General features: G+C 42.1%; 1 protein-coding gene across 8 annotated transcripts in view; it reads right to left on the minus strand.

Moving 5' to 3' along the window:
• The window catches only part of abca2 (ATP binding cassette subfamily A member 2), a 146,552-nt gene that overhangs the window by 79,787 nt on the left and 39,333 nt on the right, over nucleotides 1–27,432 (minus strand). For 7 of the 8 annotated variants that reach the window (XM_023343537.1, XM_023343533.1, XM_023343532.1 and 4 more), the window contains 5 exons: nucleotides 26,211–26,432; nucleotides 22,594–22,952; nucleotides 20,593–20,752; nucleotides 20,145–20,273; nucleotides 16,173–16,340 (listed from right to left, as the gene is read on the minus strand). In XM_023343537.1, coding sequence (XP_023199305.1) covers nucleotides 16,173–16,340; nucleotides 20,145–20,273; nucleotides 20,593–20,752; nucleotides 22,594–22,952; nucleotides 26,211–26,432 — 1,038 coding nt within the window. The remainder of the gene's footprint in view (nucleotides 1–16,172; nucleotides 16,341–20,144; nucleotides 20,274–20,592; nucleotides 20,753–22,593; nucleotides 22,953–26,210; nucleotides 26,433–27,432) is intronic. The other variant, XM_023343531.1, reaches the window with a different exon arrangement.

Consider the following 27,432-nt stretch of genomic DNA (forward strand, 5'->3'; position numbering starts at 1 on the left):
ACAACTGCAACCAAAGCAGCTACCACCCCAGGCCAACAGATGGAGTGGCCTGGGGTCACAGATGGAGTGGCCACCACCCCAGATGGGTGGAGGCCAGTGGAGCCGCTCCACTGATGTAGGAGCAGCTCTGAGCAGGATTAAATCCCACAAGGCTGCGGGTCCTGATGGCATACCTGGACGTGTCCTCAGAATGTGCTCTGGGGAGCTGGCAGGAGTGCTGACGGACATCTTCAACCTGTCCCTGGCCCGCGCTGTGGTACCGACCTGCTTCAAGTCTACCTCCATCGTCCCAATCCCCAAGAATCCCAACCCAACCAGACTCAATGACTACCGCCCGGTAGCCCTTACCCCCATCATTACCAAGTGCTTGGAGCGGCTGGTCCTAGCACACCTCAGATCCTGTCTCCCCCCCACACTAGATGCCCACCAATTTGCATACAGGCAGAACAGGAGCACAGAGGATGCAGTCTCTATAGCGCTGCACTCTGTCCTTTCTCACCTGGACAGTAAGAACACTTAACGCCAGACTGCTGTTCTTAGATTTTAGTTCAGCATTCAACTCTGTCATCCCATCACAACTCATTACCAAACTCACAGACCTCGGCATCAGTCCACTCATGTGTAACTGGTTGCTCGACTTCCTGACCAGTCGACCTCAACATGTCCGGCTGGACAACCACTTCTCATCCACCATCATCATAAACACCGGAGTGCCACAAGGCTGTGTGATGAGTCCCTTCCTCTACTCCCTCTTCACTTACGACTGCAGACCTGTCCATGGCTCTAACACCATCATCAAGTTTGCAGACGACACCACGGTGATCGGCCTCATCAGAGATAATGATGAGGCCACTTACAGGGAGGAGGTAGACCGTCTGGCTGAGTGGAGCAACAAAAACAACCTGCAGCTGAATGCCTAGAAGACCAAGGAGCTTATCGTGGACTTCAGGAGGAACGCTGACCCACATCCACCCATCCACATTAAGGGGACAGTGGTGGAGCGTGTGGACACCTTTAAGTTCCTGGGAGTCCACATCTCCAAGGACCTGACTTGGACGACCAGCTGCTCCAAACTCATTAAGAAGGTGCATCAGCGCCTCTTCTTCATGAGGACCCTGAGGAAGAACCACCTGTCCTCAGAGATCCTCACGAACTTCTACCGCTGCACCATTGAGAGCATCCTCACTAACTGTATTACAGCTTGGTACGCGAACTGCTCTGTCACCGACCGGCAGGCGCTGCAGAGGGAGGTGAAAACTGCCCAGTATATCGCTGGGGCACTGCTCCCTGCCATCAAGGACATCTACAGGAAGCGGTGTTTGAAAAGGACTCCACTCACCCAGCACACACACTCTTTTCCCTCCTGTCCTCTGGGAGGCGTTACAGAAGCCTACGGACCAGAACCACCAGGCACCGGAACAGCTTCTTTCCCACAGCTGTCACGCTTTTGAACGCCTCCTGACATAAAACATAAACTATAAGGACTGTACTCCCCTATCCTCTCATACAACAATAACACATGGACTATCCTCACACACACACACACATCACGGACTGTTTTCTTCACACACGCATACAACCTGTAAATTTTATCTGCCATTATTTATCTTGTATTATATTATATACATATACGTATAATCCATTCCCTAACATTCTTGTATATTCTGTATATTCTGTATAATCTGTAATCTGTGCATACAGCTCCCATATTTATATTTATACACAATATCTATATCTCTTTGCTATAACCCCTTATAGTCCATACATACATAGTCTTGTACATCTGTAAATAAATATAAATATTTATATCTCGTAGAGCACTTCTGGATAGATGCAAACTACATCTCGTTGCTTGTACTTGTGACAGTGCAATGACAATAAAGTTGAATTCTATTCTATTATATTCTATTCTATTCTAATGTAGCCTTTGCATTTTCCAGTATTGTAGTGTGTCCTGACTGTGATCTTGTTCTGTTCGTCCCAGAGATGCATATTTGTACCTCGATAATGGCATCGGTGGTGACATTTGAATCGGCCTTGTTCTCTTCAACGTCCATGTTCACCTGCTTGACACAGGTTGTCATTGGAGAAAAAATAAAATGCATCTGTGTAACTAATTCGTTGTAAGTTTAATTTGCAATTTCATGAAAGTATGATGAGTTTGATTGTATCTTATTTGAAACATTGTCAAGAAAATCCGAGCTCATCCCACTTCCCCATGCTGGAGATTTTAGTTTAACAGTAATAATAAATAAAGTTATCTTTAAAATGAATCACTCAAGTGACATCTAGGCCCAACAGTAGACTTAAGTGTCAAAAAAATAAATCTGGTTGTGTGTGTTGTTTTTGTCTCATGCAAACTTTGCTTTAATTCTACTTTTTTTCTATCTAATCATAAGAAATCATAGTCAGTCAGAGAGTCATGAAGCAGGAAAAGCAGGTTTCCTGGAAAAAGAGGAAGTAAGTTCCAGCCTGCAGATTTATAAAAATAGCTGAGACTATTCCTTATTTTAAAGCATGAAAGTTTTAAAGAATGAAATCTAAAACATTTTGAGTAATTTGATAAGATTCAAAGTAAAATACTTATATTAATATTGGTTTACTTGTAATAATACTTACAGTTACATTTGTGGGAACACTTACAAGAAAAACAAGTAACTGTAACTTTGGCATCAAATAATTAGAATCATGGATTATTCTTGGTTTCTTTTCAGAAAAACATCTGTAATAACTAACATTAGGATTATAATAAGGATAATTAATAAGTTATGGTTATAAAATCATAAATGAATGATAAATCAGAGAAGCTGAAGAAAATAAATGTGATATAAGTTATGGTTATAAAATTATAAATGAATGCTAAATCAGAGAAGCTAAAGAAAATAAATGTGATATAAATGTGATTTTGACTTTGAACTTGAAATGGTGTAAAAGGTGTAACTGCAATTAAACATCACTGATATGTTGGAGGTAGATGGTAGGTGAAAGGTGAAAGGAAGGGAAAAAGGGGAACTAACAAGAGAGCAGAGATGATCAACGCCTTATTTAGAAAAGGTCGTGCAGACAACGGACATAGGAGGTTGAGCAACCCTGAGACATTAGCACAGACATCAGGACATAATGTCTGTAAGACAGTGATGGATATGAGATCATCTGTCTAAGCAGACAGCCAATGAAAACGCACCAAAAGGGTGGATAAACCCTATAAAAAGTGGGTGCAAAAGAGGAACCTTTGGTTGGATCCTCCGGGCAGCTTCGAGCCAAGATCGAGATGGACAAAGAACTCTGCAGCTGAAGAAGAGCCGGGGCCACAGAGCTGAAGACTGTCCTGTGCATGGGGACCAACCCGTCAGCCCCACAACCTGTGGCTTCGAATCGCACTTCTCTCATCGGCTGGGTTCAGACCCCAAAGACAAAGATGAAGACAAAGGCAAAGACAAAGAAGAAGAACTGGTGCCTTTTTTCCTGCCAGCACCAAGTCCTGTGTGACCTCACCATCCATGCGGAGAAGAAGCTCATCAGACCTACAGAGATTCCTGCCTTCGCCGATCAACATCTTCCTCCTGCTGCAACATCTTCATCATCATCAAGCCAGGTCTGGGGTTCGAAACGCCAAACACCGTCCGTCTCTCTCAAAGGTTCCCTTTTTTAGTTCTCAGTGTCAGCAGTAGGGAAAGATAGACTAGATGATTGATTTTACTTATTTGATTATTTCTGCTACTGAATTAAGCTGTACTGACCCTTGCAAAAATGCTTTACTAATAAAATATTTAGCATAAAGAAAATCTAAAAGATGTTGTGGACATGCATTTAATGAGTCACCTTAAAGTTCTTTGATGGTTGTAAAATAGCTGTGATGTTTGATTCTGGAGAGGAAAAAGTGGAAAATGTTTTTAGGTTGCTGGTAGCCCAAATGTAAAACATCATCCTTGGGACTCGTCCGAGTCACTAAAACCTACCTGGTTCAATAACAAATGCAAGTTGTAAAATAGAGAACGAGCGACCGTTAACAGGTGTGCTCTCTGAAACTAGTTGGCTGCAGGCTGCTCAGTCTGGCTAATTCACAGGGGGAAGAAGGGTGGGACACCTGGATGTAGGCCGTCAGAAAACCAGGCAAATCGTTTCTCGAAACCAGCTTAAACAGAGTTTACTTCAGTTCTGGACAGGGTAAATCCCAGCAGATTTAGGAAACTCAATTAACCCGTTAGAAGGAGAGCTGGTAGCACATCTCCCCTCTCAGAAGAGGAAGTACGACAGTGAGAGAGTAGAGACAGAAAGGAGGGGGGGGGGTGTTGCGCAACAACAACATCCTCAAACATGAAGTGCTTTGGTTGTGGTCAGGAGGGTTGTTATATTCGTGTTTGATAATGAACAGGCGTGTTGTATTACTCAGACACTTTTATTAAAGTCTCTTTTCATGCGTCTGCTCACACAGGTTTCTCACAGGTGTGTCACTCAAGACTCTCTCCCTCTGTTGTCCTATTCTTTACATTTATGCATTCACATGAATTCATGATCGCCACCAAGTGGACATAAGTATAATTCATTCACATTGTAAAAATGTGCCCTGACAGAGCCTCATTCCCACAAAGGGCAACAGTGAGGTCTCCCCATGGAGGGTCAGAATGTGAATGAAATATCAACTCCTAGTCATGGGGATTTATCCATGGGCAGGGGGAGAGGGGTTTTGCAGCTAGCAGCTGCTATGAAGTCTACTTAAGAACATCCAGGGTTTTTGGGCTCAAAATTTTCTGGGTCTGGGAGGAAAAAGGGGTTTGATGACCTGACTAGTCAAACTTTATGTTTCATTCCGGGCTTGAGCCCAGTGACTCTTTCATCCTCTCATGTGTTTTCACCTGATGGAGCAGCTGCCTCCGCCCAATTAACTGATCTAATCAGGTCCATTGTGTCAGAAATAGGTGAGTCCATCAAAATGTCCTTGATGCAGAACACTGCTTCAGAGTCTCCACCCGTCTCAACCCCAGATCACAACAAGAACACTGCAGAGTCATTTCAAGGTTGCACTACTGTTATTCATGAATCAAAACTTAATTTTGTGTTACGCTCTGATGTTGATGTTTCACCTTATTTCAGGGGTGACAAATCTGATAAATGTTCTGTTTTTGAGTGGAAAGATTTCATGCAGGCCTACCTTAGACAAAAATCTTCCACTAATGCTTAACAGGTTGAAGTGGGTTAGGGTTAGGGTCACTTAGATTAAGTGAGGTCTGCTACGTGAGTGCTAAGGAGAGACGTTCCAAGGCGAACCTGTTGATTCATTCCATCTGTAAATTTAAGAAACTCCGGTCCAGAAGACAATTCTTCTTCAAAGGTATCTTGTGAATCCTGTGAATGAGTGGATGAGCAGAGAGGGAGGGGAAAAGGAGGAAGGGAACCAGTCGCTCCGTCTCCAGTCGATGTATCAGCTTGTTTTTGCTCCTGATAAGCGGAGGGTTCCATCCTAGTCAGAAATCCTTGAGCCTGTTCTTCTGAAGCGATGATCACTTTGCTGTCCTTGTCCTCAATGATTTCATCACTGAGCATAATATAGATGTTATGTTTCTGACAGAAACATGGTTGAATGACAATAATGAACCGATCGTACTAATTGAATCTGCGCCTCCTAACTACAATTTCTTCACTGAGAATAGAAAACACAAAAAAGGAGGAGGCGTGGCTTCAATATTTAAGAATATCATAAATTGTAGTAAAATCTCTTTGGGTCTCTTCACCTCTTTTGAGTATCTTGGAATTGAGGTTAAAGGCCACAAACGAACTTTGACATTAACTTTATACAAAACTCCAACTTTTGAGGAAAATTTCTTTACCGACTTGAATGAACTTCTATCTCTCATATGTATTGATTATGATTGTTTAATAATTGTCGGTGATTTCAACATTCATGTTGACAACCCCCAAGACAGAGGGGCAAAAAAGCTCGCTAATATTTTAGAGACTTTTGGTCTAACACAACATGTCAAACAAGCAACACACACTCAAGGACACACACTGGACCTGGTTATCAGTAAGGGTGTGAATATTTCCAATGTCTCTGTAACTGATGTCACCCTGTCGGATCACTTCCTGTTATCTTTGAAAGTTCTTTATCTTTTAACCCACTTATACAAACAGCAACCATCACAAAACGTTCTCTCACTGAAAACACAGCAGAAACTTTTAATCAAATCTACTCTTCTTCCTCACCCTTAAGCTGTAATGATGTAGATAAGTTGGTAAATGATTTTCAGGCTAAAGTCTCAGATATTATTGATTCCATTGCCCAAATTAAAATGAAGGTTGCGTCTGGTAAAAAGAAATCTCCATGGAGAAATACACAAACAGTTAGATCTGCAAGACAACTCTGCCATAGAGCAAAACGAAAATGGCGTAAAACTCAACTCCACGTTCATTGTGACATCTATAAAGAAAGACTACATAACTATCATTTAACACTAAAACATGCAAGAGAGGCTTTATTTGCAGATGTCATAAATAAAAACATTAACAATGCTCGAGCTTTATTTGCAACAGTTGACAGAATCACAAACCCTCCTGTGATGTTACCGCCTGAATTCCAATGTATTGCCGCCTGCAACCAGTTTTCCAGCTTCTTTTCAGAGAAAATTCAAAAAATCAGAGGATTAATCTGTACATCCACTATAAAGTCAGTACCAATGCTGTGCCCAAACAAAACAAATACAGGAAAAATGACCCAATTCCAACTACTTAATTATAAAACCCTACAGGAAATTATAAGTCAATAAGCTCCAGTTCCTGCTGTCTGGATGTTTTACCCTCACATTTCTTTAAGAAAGTTCTGCCTGTTATTGCTGCTGATCCGATCCAAATAGTAACTCATGGCTCTCATCAGGCGTTTTCCCCCAGGCTTTGAAAACAGCAGTAATCAAACCACTGATAAAAAAGAACAATCTGGACAAATCACTACTGTAGAACTACAGGCTGATCTCCAACCTCCCATTCATCAGCAAAGTTATTGAAAAAGCTGTTGGAACAGTTAAATAGCTTCCTAACTATAACCAACCTCTTTGACTCCTTCCAGTCTGGTTTTCGTGCTCACCACAGCACAGAGACTGGCCTAGTCAAAGTGTTCAATGATATCCATATAAATACTGACTGTGGGAGAACCAATGTGCTGGTTCTGTTGGACCTCAGTGCAGCTTTAGACACTGTTGACCATGACATATTACTGAATCGACTGGAGAGTTGGGTCGGACTCTCCGGTCCAGTGCTTAACTGGTTTGAATCCTACATAAAGAACAGTGATTTCTTTGTTTCAATTGGAAACTTCTCATCAAAGAGGTCAAAGGTCACATGTGGGGTACCCCAAGGTTCAATCCTAGGACCCCTTTTATTCAATATTTATATGCTCCCACTAGCTCAGGTTATAACAGGAAATAATATTAGCTACCATAACTATGCAGATGACACACAGCTCTACATTACGATGTCACCAGGTGACTCAGAGCCCATCCAATCACTGAACAGATGCTTAGAACAGATAAATGTGTGGATGTGCCAAAACTTTCTCCAGCTGAACAGAAACAAAACTGAAGTTATTATTTTTGGACCTAAAGAGGAACGATCTAGAGTGATAGATCTAGAGTTATAGATCTAGAGTCAATGCACAGCTTCAGTTATTACAACTAAAAACCAGCGATCAGGCCCGAAACCTGGGAGTAGTGATGGACTCTGACCTGAACCTCCAGAGCCACATAAAGAGAGTTACAAAGTTGGCCTTCTATCACCTGAAGAACATTTCCAGGATTAAAGGACTAATGTCTCAGCCAGATCTAGAGAAACTCATCCATGCATTCATCTTCAGTCGTATTGATTATTGCAACAGCGTCTTCACAGGTCTGTCCAACAAATCAATCAAACAGCTGCAGCTGATCCAGAACGCTGCTGCTCGCGTTCTCACTAAAACCAGGAAGATAGAGCACATAACACCAGTTTTAAAGTCCCTCCACTGGCTCCCTGTAGCTCAGAGAATAGACTTTGAAATACTGTTGTTAGTTTATAAATCACTGAACGGCTTAGCACCACAATACATTAAAGATCTGCTGTTGTTGTATCAACCTTCCAGACCTCTCAGGTCTTCTGGTTCTGGTTCTGCTCTGCATCCCCAGAACCAGAACCAAACGAGGAGAAGCAGCTTTCAGCATCTATGCACCACAAATTTGGAACAAACTTCCAGAAAACTGTAAAACAGCTGAAACACTGACTTCTTTTAAATCTCAACTAAAAACCCACCTGTTTAGAATTGTATTTGAAATGTAATATTTGACTCAATGCTGTGTTTTGATTATTGATTCTATGTTGCATTGTGTTTCTGTGTTTGTAATTATGTAAAGCACTTTGAAATGCCTTGCTGCTGAAATGTGCTATACAAATAAAATTTGATTGATTGATTGAAAACTGTCATTTTCCAAAATGTGGCAAAACTACCTATCAGTGACAGCCTGTTTTTTTCTACGGTGCTAGTTGGCAACAAGATTGAGCTGCAGGGGATGTTAGATAGTGGGTCTATGGCTACATCTGTATGTGCAGACATGATCCCTAAGCTATGTGAGGCAGGAGTGGTAATGGGAGATGTAATCCCTCCCACTAACATTGTTCTTGTTGGGTGTGGTGGCAAACAGACTGTTCCAGTGGGCATCTGTGAACCGAAACTTAAGCTGTTTGGGTTTGACTATGTTGTTCCAGTTTTGATGACGGTCAGGCTGATGGGCTCATTGTTGGCACAAATGTGATGAAACCGCTCATAAAACAATTTAAGTCTGATGAGGCCTATTCACGGATATTGAGTAGACCTGACTCCACCTGTTTGGATGAAAATAGCCAGTTTGTCAGATTTTTGGCCAATCTTGAAAGGAAGGAAGTCAATGCACAGGAGGAAATCCCGGAAAAAGTTGGGACTGTCAAACAGAAGAAGGTTGTGACTCTTGAACCTATGAGTGTGCATGTGGTGTGGGGCCGCCTTCCACTTAAGATTGAACTCTCTGTGGGGAGTACCGTTATTGTTGAACCGAGCACTTCACGCTGCGTGCAGCGTAGTGTGATGGTCGGCAGAGTAGTTACTCCAATCTGGGGAGGAGGGTGGCTTCCTGTGAAGATCATCAATCCTATTATGTCTCCGATTGTGTTGAGAAGGAGCGCTAACGTAGCTGACGTGTATCCTTGCATTGCTTTGAAGGATTTTGATGGTGGTATGGAGGTGAGGGTATATCAGAATGTGGGTAGGGCGGGCAGCTCCCATGGCAGCCTTACAGCTGAGTCAAGTTGCAGTGTTAATACAAGAGGTGGATCTGGCATATTGGCTGATTTGGGGCTGCAGGATCTGTCTGTTGGTGACTATGAAGTTCCCGAACATTGGAGAGAGAAGATGACTGACTTAGTCATAAAGTATGAAGACGTGTTTTCGAGACATCACTTGGACTGTGGCAAGGCTGCTGAATTCTGCCATCGCATCAGACTTACCGATGAACACCCTTTTCAACTGCCTTATCGTAGGCTTTCTCCTGCTCACTACCAAAAGTTGAGAGAGACTTTAGATGATATGGAAGAGCGTGACATTATCAGGAAGTTGAGCAGTGAGTATGCTTCTCCACTCATTCTTTGGTGGAAGAAAAATGGTGACTTACGGTTGTGTATGGACTTCAGATGGTTGAACGCCCATACAGTCAAAGATACGCACCCTTTACCGCATCAAGCTCACAGCCTTGCAGCGTTAGGAGGTAACGCATTCTTTAGCTCAATAGACTTGACTTCGAGATATTACAATGTCCCCCTTCATGAGGATGATAAGAAATACACTGCTTTCTCCTCTCCTCTCCGATTGCATGAGTATAACTGTATGCCACAGGGTCTGTGTAACAGCCCGGCTACCTTTATGCGAATGATGCTCACGATTTTTGGTGACCAGAACTTTTTAAGCCTTCTTTGTTACTTGGACGATCTGCTGGTTTTTGGCAAGACTGAGGAGGAAAGCCTGCAGAGACTTGAGATGGTGTTCCAGCAGTTAAGAGAACATAACCTAAAGCTGTCTCCATCCAACTGTCAGTTTTTGAGAAAGTCAGTCAAGGGTCACATTGTTACGAGAGACGGAATTGCAACAGATCCTGATAAAGTGCAGGCTATCGTATGTTTGTCAGAAGTAGATCTTATGGAACCTGATGGCACCACACCATCTCCTAAGAAGATTTGCTCTCTTCTTGGAGTGGTTGTGTATTATCAGCATTACATTGAGAACTGCTCTGTGATTGCCAACCCATTATTCCAACTGACTACAGGGACTGCCAAGCCACATAGGGGAAAAGGCCGAAAGAAACATGCTTTGTCGCGTAAGCTTGTCACGGCTGACTGGACCCCGGAGTGTAGCGAAGCATTTAGGACTTTGAAAGCTGCATTGACCAAGCAGGTACTTCTTGCCCACCCCGACTTTACAAAGCCTTTCCTGGTCGCTGATGATGAGTCATCTTCCAGATTAGGAGCTGTGCTGTCACAGGTACAAGATGGCCAAAACATTGCCAGGCCCATTGCCTTTGCAAGTAAGTCCTTGAATCATGCGCAGTCCAAATACCCGGCTCATAGGTTTGAGTTTCTTGCCATGAAATGGGCTATTCATGGTAAGTTTAGTCATTGGCTGCGTGGACATAAGTTTACTGTTTGGACTGTCAACAATCCTCTGAAATACATTCTTACCAAGCTGAGGCTGGACGCTTGCGAACAGAGGTGGGTGGCCAAATTGGCCTCTTAGGCCAATTTAATTTAATTTTGACATTCAGTATATTCCAGGGCCGCGAAATGTTGTGGCAGATGCGCTAAGCAGGGAACCATTTGCTCAGCACAAGATGATGCACCGGTTGACAAGGACTCCATATGACACTTTGTTGGAGGAGGCCAGAGGTTTGCTGGTGGAAGATGTTCAGAACATGTTTCGTCTTTCTCGGGAAGTCTGTGGATGAGAAGCGCAAACTCACTTCTCCATTAAGGGCTCTGTCACAGGCAGTTTGGACATTAAAGACAACGATGGGAGAGTTTCTCATGATGAGGTGTCAGCCTTATTCAAGTCTCACTGTTGTTGGAGTGAAGGTGCGAAAAAGAGGGCAACCTGTGTAAGAGCGGAAATACTCTTACACCTGCTACCCCCAACAGCTGGAGAAACTGTTGCCAGTGGGGCAGAGCACACTGCCTGTCCTCACTAATGAGGAGTTGTATGATAAGCAGTGTCAGGATCCTGTGGTCAGCCGGGTTTCTTTTTATGTGAACAGGGGAAGTCGACCATCCCGACGTGAGCGCATTTATGAATCGCGGGAGACAAACCATACATTGCAACAGCAGGGTAAACTCACGACCCGGCTGGGCGTGTTGTATCATGTTTCTAAACATGCGGTGAGCAAGAAGAAAGTGTTCCAATATGTGGTTCCAGTTGCTTTGAGAGGCCAGGTGTTGAAAGGGGTGCATGATGATGCAGGCCATCAAGGTCAGCAGTGCACACAGTGGCTTGCCAGACAACATTTTTACTGGGATTCGATGGAACACGATGTCAAAGAATATGTGAGTCATTGCAAGAGATGTGTTTTGAGCAAAGCACCCAAACCTGAGGCCAGGGCTCCACTTATTTCTGTTGTCACATCAGCACAACTAGAATCGGTTTGTATTGACTTCTGGTCAGCGGAGGATGTCAATAACAAGTCCATTGACGTTCTAGTGGTGACAGACCATTTTACCAGGCTCACATGTGCTTACCCATGTCCAAATCAATTTCCCAAGTCAGTAGCTCGCTTGTTATGGAATAATTTTTTTCATATACGGGTTTCCAGCTTGTATTCACTCTGACAGAGGGGCTAATTTTGAGAGTTCCCTCATTGCAGAGCTACTCCAGCTGGCCGGTGTTCGTAAAAGCCATACAACCCTGTATCATCCTGCGGGAAATGGCCAGGCTGAACATCTAAACCGGACTCTAGGTAGCATGATCCATGCTTTGCCTCCTTGGGCAAAGGAAAAATGACCTCAGATGCTAAACACACTGACTTTTGCCTATAATTGCACAGTACATGAAACAACAGGTTTTCCGCCTTTCTTTTTAATGTTCGGGTGAACTCCTAGGTTACTTGTTGATGTGATGTTTGGAAGTGTTCTCTTAGATGAAGAAACTGCTGACATGAACACATATGTTCAGTCATTAGGCACGGACCTCAGGGAAGCAATGACTTTGGCTCAGCGGCATGCTGAGAAGAAGCAATCGAGACAAGCTGAGGTGTATAACCGAAAGATTAAGGGACATTCTTTGGAGAAGGGGGACAGAGTTTTGATGGCTAACAAAGGGGAATGGGGGAAAAGGAAATTGGCTGATCGTTGGAAGTATACGGTTTACATTGTGGTCCATAAGGACAGTGAACTGAACACCTATGTTATCCATCATCCTGCTACGGGACGAGTTAGGACAGTTCATAGGAATCTGATCATACCTGTAAACTTTTTGCCTTTACCATCATGGGACGACTCTGTGTCTCAGGCTTCCTTTTCAAACACAGTTTCAGAAGGTGGGTCGTCAGATGATGTGGTTCCAGGTGAGCGGGACAGTGATGCTCGAACAGCTCACTGGGTTTCCTCCCTTCCAGAGTCTAGTGTGGTGATGACCGCAGGTGAAGCGACAGTAGCTAGTGAATCTGAAGTGATTGGAGGGAATGATGGTAGTGTTCAGGGTAGAGGGACCATGTCTGCCTGTGGGGACCATAGGAGCGTTTTGGATGGGGTGGATCATGGGTCGGAGAGCTCACACTCTGAGGATAACATTAGTGACTGGCTGTTAGACTCTGCAAGCATATGCTTACGCCCAAGTGACACTATAGAATCAACCAAGGTCATTAGTAGCTCACATGTGTCTAGATGTGACAGCATGTACAGCATTTCCTGGCCCTGGTGAAGGAGAGGATGACGGCTGGGGAGAGATGTCTCCTGCAGCTGCTCCACGAGGGAAAGGTTTCACCGGACTCCACAGACCCGGTCCCTGATTTGATCCTGATCACCGGCTTCACAAAGGACAGTGGTCCTCTGTTATCCAGCAAAGATTCACAGATGAGCCTTCAGAGTACAGGCCCAAAAGTACTCTACAGAAACTGTGTTAAAGTCCTGAATGAAAGAACTCTGCAGAATAGAGCAGTGAACGTGTGGGTGGACCGACTGGGAGGACAAACCCCTCAGTGGAGGACCCTCTACAAACCTCCTATAAAGAAATGAACTGCTGATCTCCAATGGAGGATCCTACACGGCGCCATTGCTACTACCGTATTTTCCGCACTATAAGGCGCACCACATTATAAGGCGCACCTTCAATGAATGGCCTATTTTAAAACTTTTTTCATATATAAGGCGCACCGCATTATAAGGCGCATAGAATAGACGCTACAGTAGAGGCTGGGGTTACATTATGCATCCATTAGATGGAACTGCGATAAAGGGAATGTCGACAAATAGTCATATAGGTCAGTCAAACTTTATTAATAGATTACAAACCAGCTTCTGAAAACTCCGTTCATTGTCAAAATGAACAGCTGTTGCTTCCTCCACTTCCGCACCATTGATTCGTTCATGTTAAATTCTCTCGCTGCTGTTCTATTCCCGTGTTCTACTGCGTGACTTATCGCCTTGAGCTTAAACTCTGCGTCGTAAGTGTGTCTCCTAATAGGAGGCATTTTGGGGTCTTTACACAAAACCCAGCGTGCACCGCTGGCTGCATCGGCGGCTGCTTTCCCCCGTTTCTTCTTCTAGGGCAGTGGTCCCCAACCTTTTTAGTTGCGCGGACCGGGGGTGGGGGCGTCGTAAGTATCGAGTCGGGTGGGGGGGGCTAACCCCCTCGTTTTTTGCGGCGGTTACGTTCCAAAATGAACCCGCGGTAGGCGAAATCCGCGAAGTAGAAACCTTTATTTTTTGACAATTATTATACAATAAAATACTCCATAATACATGGAAACCAAAGAACAAAACCTTTTTACAGGCCCAAACATTTGTTTAACAAATAAAAAGTACTGTGTAAACTTTTTTTTTTTTTTTTTTACAAATAACTACTGTACTGTGAAATAATCATTTTAATATGAACTGAAAGCGGATTCCCGTGCCCGAATTGCCGAGATCAGCGCCGCCCCACCGCGACCTGAATTACTGGATTAGAACGGGAGAAAATAAAAAATAATTATGGAAAAAAACAAAAACAAAGTACAGTAGGACAAATAGTGACTCACGTGTATTTCACTGCTCTTCTGACTGAGCCGCTGCATCCTGACTTTGCTCTGTAGCGTTTTTTTTTTTTTCTTCTAAAGTTCCCGGTGCAGGTGTGTTTTTTTCGAGAGAAGAACATAGTTATCGGTAGCTGTTGTCGCTCTTTTTTCTTCTGGGCAAAAAAATTCTTATAAACCGACATGCCACCATCGATTATGTTAAATATGGCAAGCTGTTTTACGTTTGTGTACATATTAAACCGCAACGTTGTTGACACACAGGTAGAGAAGAAGCGGAGAGGCTGTTTAGCCAATCAGAATGCAGAACACAATGCACGATGCAAATCCGCGAAGCAGTGAGACCGTGAAAGGTGAACCGCGAAATAACGAGGGTTCACTGTACTCCGATGTTGTTTTGTTACTCATTCTGCTGCAAGGTGGCTCAATTTTGACGCGCAAGACGTAACCGGTAAAATCCGGTTTAGGATTTTCAAAATAAAAGATCCGGAAGTAGTTCATTATTTCTTGCGCGGCCCGGTGGTTGGGGACCACTGTTCTGGGGGGAAAATGAAGTCGGCGTCTGCTTTCACCCGTTTCTTCTTCTACGGGGAAAATGAAGTCGGCGGCTGCTTACCGTAGTTGTGAGACCTGTTGTGGCTCAATATTGGTCCATATATAAGGCGCACCGGATTATATGGCGCAGTGTCAGCTTTTGAGAAAATTGAAGGTTTTAACCCTAGTGCGGAAAATACGGTAACTCGTTTTTATCGGTTATTAGTCCAGGGGTTTTAAATGAGTGTCCTTTCTGTGGTCTGTCTGTCTGAGAGCGTTTTTCATGTTTTTAATGACTGTAGAAGATTGATGATCTTTTTTAGTTTGCTGATGAGTATTTTTAGCTGTTTATGCATTGGTTTTACCAGTTCTATTTTTATTTATGGACTGTGTTTTAACAAAGCCAACAAACCAAAGTGCCAGATTTTAAATTTCTTAATTGCAGAAGCAAAGATGGCTATTTATATGTCTCGTAGAGACAAACGTCAGACTGAACCTCAACACGATGCCATGGCTCTGTGGACGTGCAACGTCAAGGCCAGGCTGAGGCTGGAGTTTTGCTTTCACAGAGCCACTGGGGATACGGAGGATTTCCTGCAGCTTTGGGGGTTCAATGGGATTTTGTGCAATATATAAACTCGGGTAAAACTGAAACTTAACAAGCACCTTATTGAATTCATTTTTAAGCTTGTCCTGATGTGATATTTTTGTTTAATTTGTTTGTAATCATTGTACACTTTGTCAATGTGAATAAATAAATGTTTTGTTAAAAATGTTTTAAAAAAAATCTTCTTCTCTTTTGTATGGCAGTTGGCAAACAACTTTTAGGTGCATTACCACCACCTTCTTAAGCCACCTTTTGTAAAGTGGCTTAAGAACTAGGTTGAGCAGGGGTGTGCCGTGGTGGCGTAGCAGTTAGCGCGACCCATATTTAGGAGGCCTTGAGTCCTCGACGCGGCCGTCGCGGGTTCGACTCCTGGACCCGACGACATTTGCCGCATGTCTTCCCCCCTCTCCTTCCCCGTTTCCTGTCAGTCTACTGTCGTATAAGGGACACTAGAGCCCACAAAAAGACCCCCTGGTGGGGTAAAAAAAAAAAAAGAACTAGGTTGAGCAGAGTTCAACCTAGTCTTTAGTCAAATACCGACATTTATCATTTTTAGCCTTGGAAAGCAGCAGTTCAGTGATCCAAATGTCAGCGTGTCAGAGTAAACTCCTGCGTCAAAAAAATTCATCACCTCACAAAATATTCAGTCAAAAGCAAATTAACTCACCGAAATGATATTCAGATGCTACTCAGATATCAGCATGTCATAGCTTTTAGGTTTAAACTTACAATGATAGTCAACATCCACACCAATTGATCCGTGGAGTGCTGACCTTTGACATGAAGCGTGTCCAGCCGCAGGCAGCATTGTCGATTGTGTCTAGCTGCTCCAGCAGGGTGGAGGTGTTGGGCAGTGTGTAGTTTCCCATCATCAGTGCCTGCATCAGCTCGCTGTCGGTGCCGTTCAGCAGCTCTGGCTGCTGCTGCAGCTCTGAGGACAGCTGGACAAAGACAGGAGGGATGAAATGACCCAATCACAGCCGGAGGCAAATACAGCGCAATACACAAGTACGGTATTCACAACTTGTACACTTTTCATATTTTGTCATGTTTCGATCAGAAACATCAGTGGAATTCAGTTTTGATTAGTAGACCAACACAAAGAAGTGCAGAATAGAGAAGTAGGCTGAAACAGCTGGTGACCTCTTTCAGCTTGTCCCCTCAGAAAAAGTCAGAGCTACTGTCCTCTGTGTCCTCCACCTTTCATCTTCTCTATCACCACATCTATTCACCTCCTTTCTGGCTTCCTGCCCTGTGACTCCAACCTCAGCATCCTTTAATCAATATCATCATTGTCTCTCTGAACATGTCTACACTGTCAGTCAGACCTATCTGACTTCATCTCTGATGTCCTCATTCCAGATCCCATCATCCTTGTTGCTCCCAAACAGAACCTGAACACCTTGAGCTTTGCAACCGCCTGTACCCGATTGGTAACGTCTCAAAACCCTACATCACTGCTCTCACTACAGAATCATTCTTACTGTTACACTTTTATCACACCTGATTCTTTTCTTCACCCAATGAGACCTGCTTGCACATGCTTCTTCACCTCTTTTCCACATTCTCTTTTGTTCTGGACCAATCACCCTAAAATTTTAAAATCTCTAACTTCTACTTGCTGTAACGTCACTGTTCCACTTCTGCCCCTCTCATTTACACTCAGGCATTCTGTCTAGCTGCAGCTAATCTTCATTCCTGTACCTGTGCCCTGGTCTCACTGCAGCTCATCTGCAAACATCAGAACTTTGACAGTAACTCTATACAAAACTCCAACATTTGTGGAAAATTTCTTTACTGACTTTAATGAGCTTCTATCTCTTATATGTATTGATTATGATTGTTTAATAATTGTCGGTGATTTCAACATTCATGTTGACAACCCCCAAGACAGAGGGGCAAAAAAGCTCGCTAATATTTTAGAGAACTTTGGTCTAACACAGTGCTTCTCAACTCCGGTCCTCAGGCCCCCCTGCCCTGCATGTTTTAGGTGTCTCCCTGCTGCCACACACCTGGATTGAATCTATGAGTGATTAACAGGCTTCTGCAGTACTTGATGGCTGCAGAACAGGTAATGCAATCATTCGGATCAGCTGTTCTGAAATAGGGGTACAGCTACAAACAGCAACCATCACAAAACGTTCTCTCACTGAAAACACAGCAGAAACTTTTAATCAAATCTACTCTTCTTCCTCACCCTTAAGCTGTAATGATGTAGATAAGTTGGTAAATGATTTTCAGGCTAAAGTCTCAGATATTATTGATTCCATTGCCCAAATTAAAATGAAGGTTGCGTCTGATAAAAAGAAATCTCCATGGAGAAATACACAAACAGTTAGATCTGCAAGACAACTCTGCCATAGAGCAAAACGAAAATGGCGTAAAACTCAACTCCACGTTCATTGTGACATCTATAAAGAAAGACTACGTAACTATCATTTAACACTAAAACATGCAAGAGAGGCTTTATTTGCAGATGTCATAAATAAAAACATTAACAATGCTCGAGCTTTATTTGCAACAGTTGACAGAATCACAAACCCTCCTGTGATGTTACCGCCTGAATTCCAATGTATTGCTGCCTGCAACCAGTTTTCCAGCTTCTTTTCAGAGAAAATTCAAAAATCAGAGGATTAATCTGTACATCCACTATAAAGTCAGTACCAATGCTGTGCCCAAACAAAACAAATACAGGAAAAATGACCCAATTCCAACTACTTAATTATAAAACCTTACAGGAAATTATAAGTCAATAAGCTCCAGTTTCTGCTGTCTGGATGTTTTACCCTCACATTTCTTTAAGAAAGTTCTGCCTGTTATTGCTGCTGATCCGATCCAAATAGTAACTCATGGCTCTCATCAGGCGTTTTCCCCCAGGCTTTGAAAACAGCAGTAATCAAACCACTGATAAAAAAGAACAATCTGGACAAATCACTACTGTAGAACTACAGGCTGATCTCCAACCTCCCATTCATCAGCAAAGTTATTGAAAAAGCTGTGTAAGCAATTAAATAGCTTCCTAACTATAACCAACCTCTTTGCCTCCTTCCAGTCTGGTTTTCGTGCTCACCACAGCACAGAGACTGGCCTAGTCAAAGTGTTCAATGACATCCATATAAATACTGACTGTGGGAGAACCACAGTGCTGGTTCTGTTGGACCTCAGTGCAGCTTTAGACACTGTTGACCATGACATATTACTGAATCGACTGGAGAGTTGGGTCGGACTCTCCGGTCCAGTGCTTAACTGGTTTGAATCCTACATAAAGAACAGGGATTTCTTTGTTTCAATTGGAAACTTCTCATCAAAGAGGTCAAAGGTCACATGTGGGGTACCCCAAGGTTCAATCCTAGGACCCCTTTTATTCAATATTTATATGCTCCCACTAGCTCAGGTTATAACAGAAAATAATATTAGCTACCATAACTATGCAGATGACACACAGCTCTACATTATGATGTCACCAGGTGACTCAGAGCCCATCCAATCACTGAACAGATGCTTAGAACAGATAAATGTGTGGATGTGCCAAAACTTTCTCCAGCTGAACAGAAACAAAACTGAAGTTATTATTTTTGGACCTAAAGAGGAACGATCTAGAGTCATAGATCTAGAGTTATAGATCTAGAGTTATAGATCTAGACTCAATGCACAGCTTCAGTTATTACAACTAAAAACCAGCGATCAGACCCGAAACCTGGGAGTAGTGATGGACTCTGACCTGAACCTCCAGAGCCACATAAAGAGAGTTACAAAGTTGGCCTTCTATCACCTGAAGAACATTTCCAGGATTAAAGGACTAATGTCTCAGCCAGATCTAGAGAAACTCATCCATGCATTCATCTTCAGTCGTATTGATTATTGCAACAGCGTCTTCACAGGTCTGTCCAACAAATCAATCAAACAGCTGCAGCTGATCCAGAACGCTGCTGCTCGCGTTCTCACTAAAACCAGGAAGATAGAGCACATAACACCAGTTTTAAAGTCCCTCCACTGGCTCCCTGTAGCTCAGAGAATAGACTTTAAAATACTGTTGTTAGTTTATAAATCACTGAACGGCTTAGCACCACAATATATTAAAGATCTGCTGTTGTTGTATCAACCTTCCAGACCTCTCAGGTTCTGGTTCTGGTTCTGCTCTGCATCCCCAGAACCAGAACCAAACGAGGAGAAGCAGCTTTCAGCATCTATGCACCACAAATTTGGAACAAACTTCCAGAAAACTGTAAAACAGCTGAAACACTGACTTCTTTTAAATCTCAACTAAAACCCCACCTGTTTAGAATTGTATTTGAAACGTAATCAATTACAAATTTATTGATGGAACTTGACTTAATGCTGTGTTTTGATTATTGATTCTATATTGCATTGTGTTTCTGTGTTTGATATGATGTAAAGGACTTTGAAATGCCTTGCTGCTGAAATGTGCTATACAAATAAAATTTGATTGATTGATTGATCATAAACCATGGAGACTCCTGCTACTGGATTTCAATTACAATTACACTGAATGGGACTAACTATGGATGTCACATTTAGTGACAATTTTCTGAATTTTATTTGAACAAAATACTGAAAATCGTGTACCTTTTTCTTAAACTTACCAGTGTGCTGCTATGTGTTGGTGTGTCCAAAGCAAAATAATCCCACTAAAATACTTTAGAGTCTAAGGTTGTAACACAATAAGAAAATGAGAATGTTCAAGAGGTGAAAACATTTCTGTACATCTTAGCAGCACTATGTACCTGCTGGAGCCACAGCACATGGTTCTGCAGGCGGCCCTCCTCCACAAAGGTCCTGAGCTGGGCAGAAATGTTCAGCCACACCCGGGTGTAGTGAGTCACATTCCCAACAAATGCAAACGTCTCATTCGCCTAGGATTGAAAAGAGAACAAAGTCAACTATGTTGACTTTTACACTATGTTCTTTCTAAAACTCTCATCTACAAACGTCACTGAGTTCTCCAGTCTGCTTGGCCTAAGTGACAAGAATTAAACTCTGCCTAGAAAGTTTTTACTGAATCTTGGTTATATCAAGATGCAGATGGTAAAATTATTCAAATCCTCTGTTCAGAGCTCTCTGTTTGGTTCAGAGCTCTCTGATCTGTGGAACTGAATGTCAAACATGTCAGATATGGACTGTGAAATGATGTTAGCAATTCTACATAACATGCTTTCAGAGCTGCCTACTTACCTTCTGAATCACTTTGTCCACCTGAGAGCCAATGGGGGAGTAGAGGATCTTGGGATTTGTAGTCATCAGGTGAACAAGCAGGCCCAGGTTCCTTTGTTCTTTGCTGGTGAATCCCAGTGAGCTCATATTCCCCTGCTTCAGCGCCTCTGGCTCAATGATCCTGAAATAAAAGGGAGTCAAAGTCTTCTGCTGAGTGACAGAAAACCACTTTTCTGTCTTTTACATTAAAACCAGCTGTTACTACGGCTACTGTTCAGTTTCCTACCTTACATACATGAGTCTGCTGTTTATTCCAAGACCGTGTTGCTAGTTTCTCCTCTACCGTCATGATACAAAATAGTAGCAATAGGTCAAATATATGTGGAAATGTTCCACTGGCTTTCAGCCCATTTGGAGTACTTTGACAGAGATATACATGTAGCAACAGGCTACAATCCTATCTTCTGTTTTCTCCTCAGAGCTTTTCCAGAACTTCAGCCTGATCAGAGTGAGATTGTGTTCCAAGGGTAGGGTTAGACCATGAACCCTACCCAACTTCTAGACCATGAACCAGTCTAGAAGTTCATGGTGACGGGGCCTTAAGGAGCTGCTTAGTTCATTTATGCCAAGGTCCAGCTGTAAATTTGATCAGCATTACATGGTGTTAGATCCACAAGCTGATGACTTAATTTGGATTTATCAGAAGGGCAAATAACTGATATTTATTTTAATTGTATTTTTTTGATTTGTTGTTTAAGATTTTAGTTGTGAGTTTAGGAATTGTCGGCAATGTCTTTCAGTAACATAAGTACCCAGTAATATTTTTACATTTCCTGTCAACTTAACATATTTAACACAAAAACACAGTGGGTTGCTGGCGAACCGCCTCCATGCCCCGACCACCAAACTCAGCAAGGTTTCTAGGGATAACTGTTTTTCTCAGGAAATTCAAATGAACTGTTCTCATCTCTGAAAATAAATTAATCTATTTCGAGACATGGTAAATATTCTTTGTGAAGACCAAAAATGATCATTATATTGGGGAACAGATTGCTTAAGTGTTTGTTAAATGTAAGAAACTGTTTGATTTATTAATTATAATAAGATGCAAATAAAAAATAATTAAGCATCCGTTTTAAATAAGACAAATATTTTATTGCCTATAATGCAATAACAGCATTCCTTTATTGAATGCCTCATCGTTTGGAGCAAAGGCTGCAGCTAAAGACACTTCTAACATCAACATGTGAAGAGCTGCACAGTGGAGTTTTGACCTGGGGATGATGCAAAAGATGCTTAGTAGGAGATTTTTGTTTGTAATTAAATTTGAATTTGAGCTAAAACAGCCACTTGAAAAGTTTTGGGTGGAAAATATGAAACAAAGTGATTGCTCATTTTAAATACAAAATCTTTTGGCTTCCTTACAGATCTGAATGAACTGTTCTTTAAGCAAATGGCCTTTTTTGAGTCTATGATTCAGTTAGGGCTGCACAGTTGGTAGCACTGTTGCCTTGCAGCAAGAAGATCCTGGGTTCTTTCTGCATGGAGTTTGCATGTTCTCCCTGTGCATGCGTGGGTTCTCTCCGGGTACTCCGGCTTCCTCCCACAGTCCAAAAACATGACTGTTAGGTTAATTGGTCTCTCTAAATTCTCCCTAGAGGTGAGTGCTGTATGTCTCTGTGTTGCCCTGCGACAGACTGGCGACCTGTCCAGGGTGTACCCCGCCTCTCGCCCGGAACGTAGCTGGAGATAGGCACCAGCAACCCTCCCGTCCCCATTAGGGACAAGGGTGAACAGAAAATGGATGGATGGATGATTCAGTTAACAAATAATAGATTGCTAAATTAGCTGATGACTTTCTGGTAATTTATTTATTTATTTTTTTTACCTTTTTTGACCCAGTCTTAATTTCTTAACTTGGATTTTATTCCAAAACCACCAAATTGCATTAGTATAAAATAATGTTATCTGGTCCTGCTCTCAGTCGGAGCTTTCACTGACTCATGTTGAGATTTCACCTACCTGTTGTTCCCACACAGAATGGGCTGCAGTCCTGCCCACAGCTGAACAAAAGCTGAGAACTGGGAGTGAGGATTCTCTTCTCCCTCCTTCTTCCCTTCGCCCTCCGCCCCCTCTTCTCCGTCTTCTCTGGGAACATCTGTTGTGTTGATGCTGCATGTGGTGGCATTCAGAGGCCACGTTCCATTGCTCGGGGATACTGGGTTTTGCCCGGCGCATGCTCCTTTGGGCAGCAGGCGGGCCAGTCCAGACAGTACGTCCACGTCCTTCAGGAGCCTCTCCACATCAGCCAGGTCCTTCAGCAGGGCACCCAGCTGGGACTGGGACAGGGGGGCCAGAGGGCCGGCCTGCTCCACATGAAGCTACAGAGTCACACTTTGGTCAAGTAAAATAACATTTAAAATACAATACAATTTTTTTTTCTTGGAGGAGAAATGCTTTGTTCTGTTACTTTTTACATGATGCAAAAATCTATATTATTCTTCTGTTACAGTTAAATTGTTTTGTCAGGTTTTCTTTTACTCAATAAAATCAGGACAATCAGGGATTGCAGACTGATATCTTCATTCGTTCCATAAGCCTGACACTTTGTTAAATTAAACTGTCACACAAAAACATTGATTTGTGGACTGAGCATCTAGTGAGGTCAGAAAATGCCAAAAACATTTCCCTCTGCACAAATAGAAAACAGAACTGTTTTTTATCCAGATAGCAAGATGTTTCCCCTTTGCTTTATGAAAATGGCCACCTGCTGCCTTCTGTACACAAAGCTGATAAGTCCCAGATAGCACACGATGGTAATTCAACATTGAATGGTTGAGTTTTGGTTGAGGTCGACAACTGATGGTGGATCAATCATCCAATTCTAGCCAAGTAATCAATGTTGAAGAGATGTCATTGAATCAATGTTGTTTTGTGGTTGAAATCTAATGATTGAAATGCCAACATCTAATCCAGTGTTTTTCAACACTAGTCCTCAAGACACACTGACCTACAGGTTTTAGGTATTTCCCTAATTCAGCACACAGGATTTCAATTGATGGCTGAATAACAGGGTTTTGCTGAATTGAAAACATGCAGGTCAGCTTGCCTTAAGGACGACGGTTGGGAAAAACTGGTAATCAATTTTTAATCAAAGTATGTTGTTTGTCACCCCTAATTTAACTGAGTGTACATGGGCAACTGTACGGTGTTTGTTCTCAGACCTATAACCAGTGTTGTATAAAGTACTGAAATCTCAGAGTCAAGTAAAAGTATAAGTACCTCTCCAAAATATGACTTTGGTAAAAGTCCAAGTCACTGACTGAAATGTTACTTGAGTTAAAGTCTTAAAGTATCTGAAACTTCTTGTACTTAAGTATGGAAATTACTGTAAAAATGGATGTACTCAAGTAATGTAATGAAAAGTACAAGTAAAAAGTAAAAGAAAGCAATTGCAGTTTGAATGACATTTTTTATATTTTGGTAAACTTGTCAAATATACTTAAAATAATGTACCCAACCAAGTGCAGGCAAAATTAAACCTGCTAATAGATATACCTGCAGGCATCATTTAGTTAAGAAAATTAGGTGCTTTACCTATAGCACAAGGTTAACTTAACCTGCTTTACAACTGAACCAGCTTCTTAGTAAACCCTCCAGGACAGAAAATACAAAGTTTTTGTAAGCCTTAAGTTTTCCCTTCAAGTAAGGTCAGTGCTGAAAATGAGAAAAATAAATAGTACAGAAAATGCAGCCAACATGAAGAAAAAGAGCTGTTACGATTACTCTACTTCACAAATCAGTGAATCAGTCAATGCTACAGTCAGTAGGTGGTGCACACAACTGGTCATTATGCAAAAGAAAAAAAGAATTGGGAGGGAAATGCAGCTTATTGGCATCTGTAAACCTGGTTTTGAACTTGCATGCCTTTCCTATATTCGTTAAATTTAGTCTAAATTGCTATCGCTATGGCTTCTGTCCCCCATTGAACAGAGGAGTCTAGGTAGCCTGCTACAGTCAACATTAGGCCTAAGCTAAATACACCACGTGTGGAACTGAAACAATGCCAAACAAAGTTCATTTATGGTCAACGTTTCACAATACAGTAGTGCCTAGTGACCAAGCTATAGTTACTGAAACAGGAGGATTATAACCATTTAATAAGACGTTACCTCAATGTGTTTCTTCAAGTTGGACGGGGAGTTTTTGTAAGATAGAATTTCCACATCTTCGGGCAGGAATAACATAAACTGCATGCGCTACGACGAATCTTTAACACCCACGAAAGAGTGTATTGTGTTTAAATAAGGCCATGGGCTCTCATCACCAGCTGGTGGTTCCCCTGGAGCCGTGTCCGACGTAGTTGCAGTCGTTGTGGTCTCCGTCTCCTCCTCCATGTGACTGCTGCTGATTGCGAGACTTGCTTTGTGTTTAATGGGAGAAGCGAAACAGGTGTATCCTATTGGTGGTGATGAACAAGCCCAGGCAAGTAGGCTACGGACTTTGTTCGGTAGCCTACTTGCTACTTGCTAATCAGTAGGTGGGATCAAAACACTTGCATTTCTCTCTCTCGCTTTTTTGTAACGAGTAACTAAACCACACATTGAAAATGTATCGGAGTAAAAGTACGCAATTAAGTTCGGAAATATAGTGAAGTAAAAGTGAAAGTCATCAAAAATTTTCATACTCCAGGAAAGTATGAAGTACTCCAAAATATACTTAAGTAAAGTAGTGAAGTATTTTTACTTCGTTACTATACAACACTGTCTATAACCAGTGCACTATTTAATATTTCAATGACTTTCAAAATCTTTGAAATGTTTATCATCTTTCTATCCGGCCTCTTCCTCACTCTTAGTTTTTCAGCTGCTGCTCAGCAGTTTGACCCAAAGCTGGCTGTCAAGGAAACCGTCAAGAAGTGGCTTCATTAAGGGAGGAAAGCGCCAAGGAGCCAAAGTGACACCAACCAGAGTCAAAGTTGGGTTACCCCAACAGTATGAACTGTATGGACGCTGTTCTTCCATGGACAATAGACTGTTGTTCTGACAGTCAAAAGGGAGTCAAATATGTTTACAGATCTATCCCTGTTTTCCTAAATAATGTAATATTAATACCATGTTATCATTTTTAATCTCGTGTAAACACACTTTTGGAAATATGTTAATGTAATATAATTTTGAACGACAATACCCATTGAAGAAACATTTAATGGTATGTAGACCTGTCAGACCAAATAATGTACATGAATCAACATTGATTACTTAGCTTTCATTCAATATAAAATCAACCCAAATGTGCATGCAGCTCTGCATTCAAATGATTGTTGAATTAATATTGATAAAGTGTCAGTAAAGGTTGAAACCCTAACACTGATTCAATCACTTTCACTTTCGTTTCAATGTCAGGCTTCAAAGTGGATTAAATGTTTCTGCCTAACGTTCTTTCACTCATATTTTGCTATCTGGGGTGTCTTATAATGTAACAATAGATGCTAATATATTTTAATTCACAGAAACATGAATGTAACTGTCAGATTTTTTAAACTGACTAAACAATCTTCATTCAGTTCATTAGAATAGAAAAGCATTCATTTAATTCCATGTGACAAAATCAGTCCAATTCTAACAGACAGGAAGTACCTTGTCAGCGACACTTTGAGTGTTGATCTGCTCTCGTAGCTCCTTGCTCAGCTGTCTGAATCGCTCTGACCTTTGACCCTCCTCTCGGCTACACATTAGGCTGTGATATGCCTGCAGTGCAGACTGCTGCTTCTCAGAAACCAGCAGAATCTTCCTGAGCTGAATGTCGCCACGCTCCCCACAGGTCAGGAACTGCAGCATGGATCCAGTCAGGAGAACTCCCTGGAAAAACATTTGATCTGCTAGCAGGTAATGTAGAAAATAATCACACATCAGCTCTTCTATTTCTGTGTGGATCTGCTCTGTCATGCATGCTCTGCATGAGTGATTGCTGTAAAGTCAACGACAACGCAAGTGATTCCTACTGCTAATTTATTTAAGAAAAGGTGGAAACTATTGGTTACATATTTGGAACTGACATTATAGCATGTAAATAATTAGGCCCGAGCAGCAAAGCGCTGCGAAAGCCTATTGTTTTCATACTGTTTCTTATTATTTTTCTTCCACCCATTTTGGGGGCCTTTTTGGGGACTTTATCATATTCAAAAACTCACCAAACTTGGTGGACACGTCAAACCTGTTTAAAAATTTTGCATTTTATTGTATTTGTATATCGCAAAAAAAACCAGCTCAACGGCGACACCTAGCAATTTTCAAAAGACCCTCTGCTACTCCCTTACTTCATTGTACAGACATGAAATTTGGTCCACTTGTAGAGCTCACCAATACGTTCAGAAATTACAATTAATGTCATAGTGCAAGTATCACAGGAAGTCGGCCATTTTGGATTGAAGGTCCGATTTCGACCCCATTTCTGCCGTTTACAGCCTTCGCATTCGATCGAACTCCTCCTAGGGATTTTGATTGATCGGCTTCAAACTCGGTCAGTCTGATCATAAGGCATGGCCGATTCAAAGTTATCAAAACGGTGAGTTTTTGAGCATGCTGAAGGGGCGTTACCAGGGGTCAAAGTTCACCTACTTGTCAGGAAAAAATAAACATTTGTATCTCCTACACAAAACCTCTCAAAGGGACCAAACTTTCAGGTATTGATCATCATCAGGTGTCCTACAATAACCAATGGTCAAATGATGACATCACTTAGGCCACAACCCCTGAGAACAGGAAGTATCATGTTTTACCTTGAACGGTCGCTATCTTACCTTTGACCTAATCAACATGAAACTGTGTCCAGAGACAGGGTTACTATTTCAGTCACCAG

This window comes from Xiphophorus maculatus, chromosome 12, assembly GCF_002775205.1.
Source record: "Xiphophorus maculatus strain JP 163 A chromosome 12, X_maculatus-5.0-male, whole genome shotgun sequence".
Taxonomy (NCBI): domain Eukaryota; kingdom Metazoa; phylum Chordata; class Actinopteri; order Cyprinodontiformes; family Poeciliidae; genus Xiphophorus; species Xiphophorus maculatus.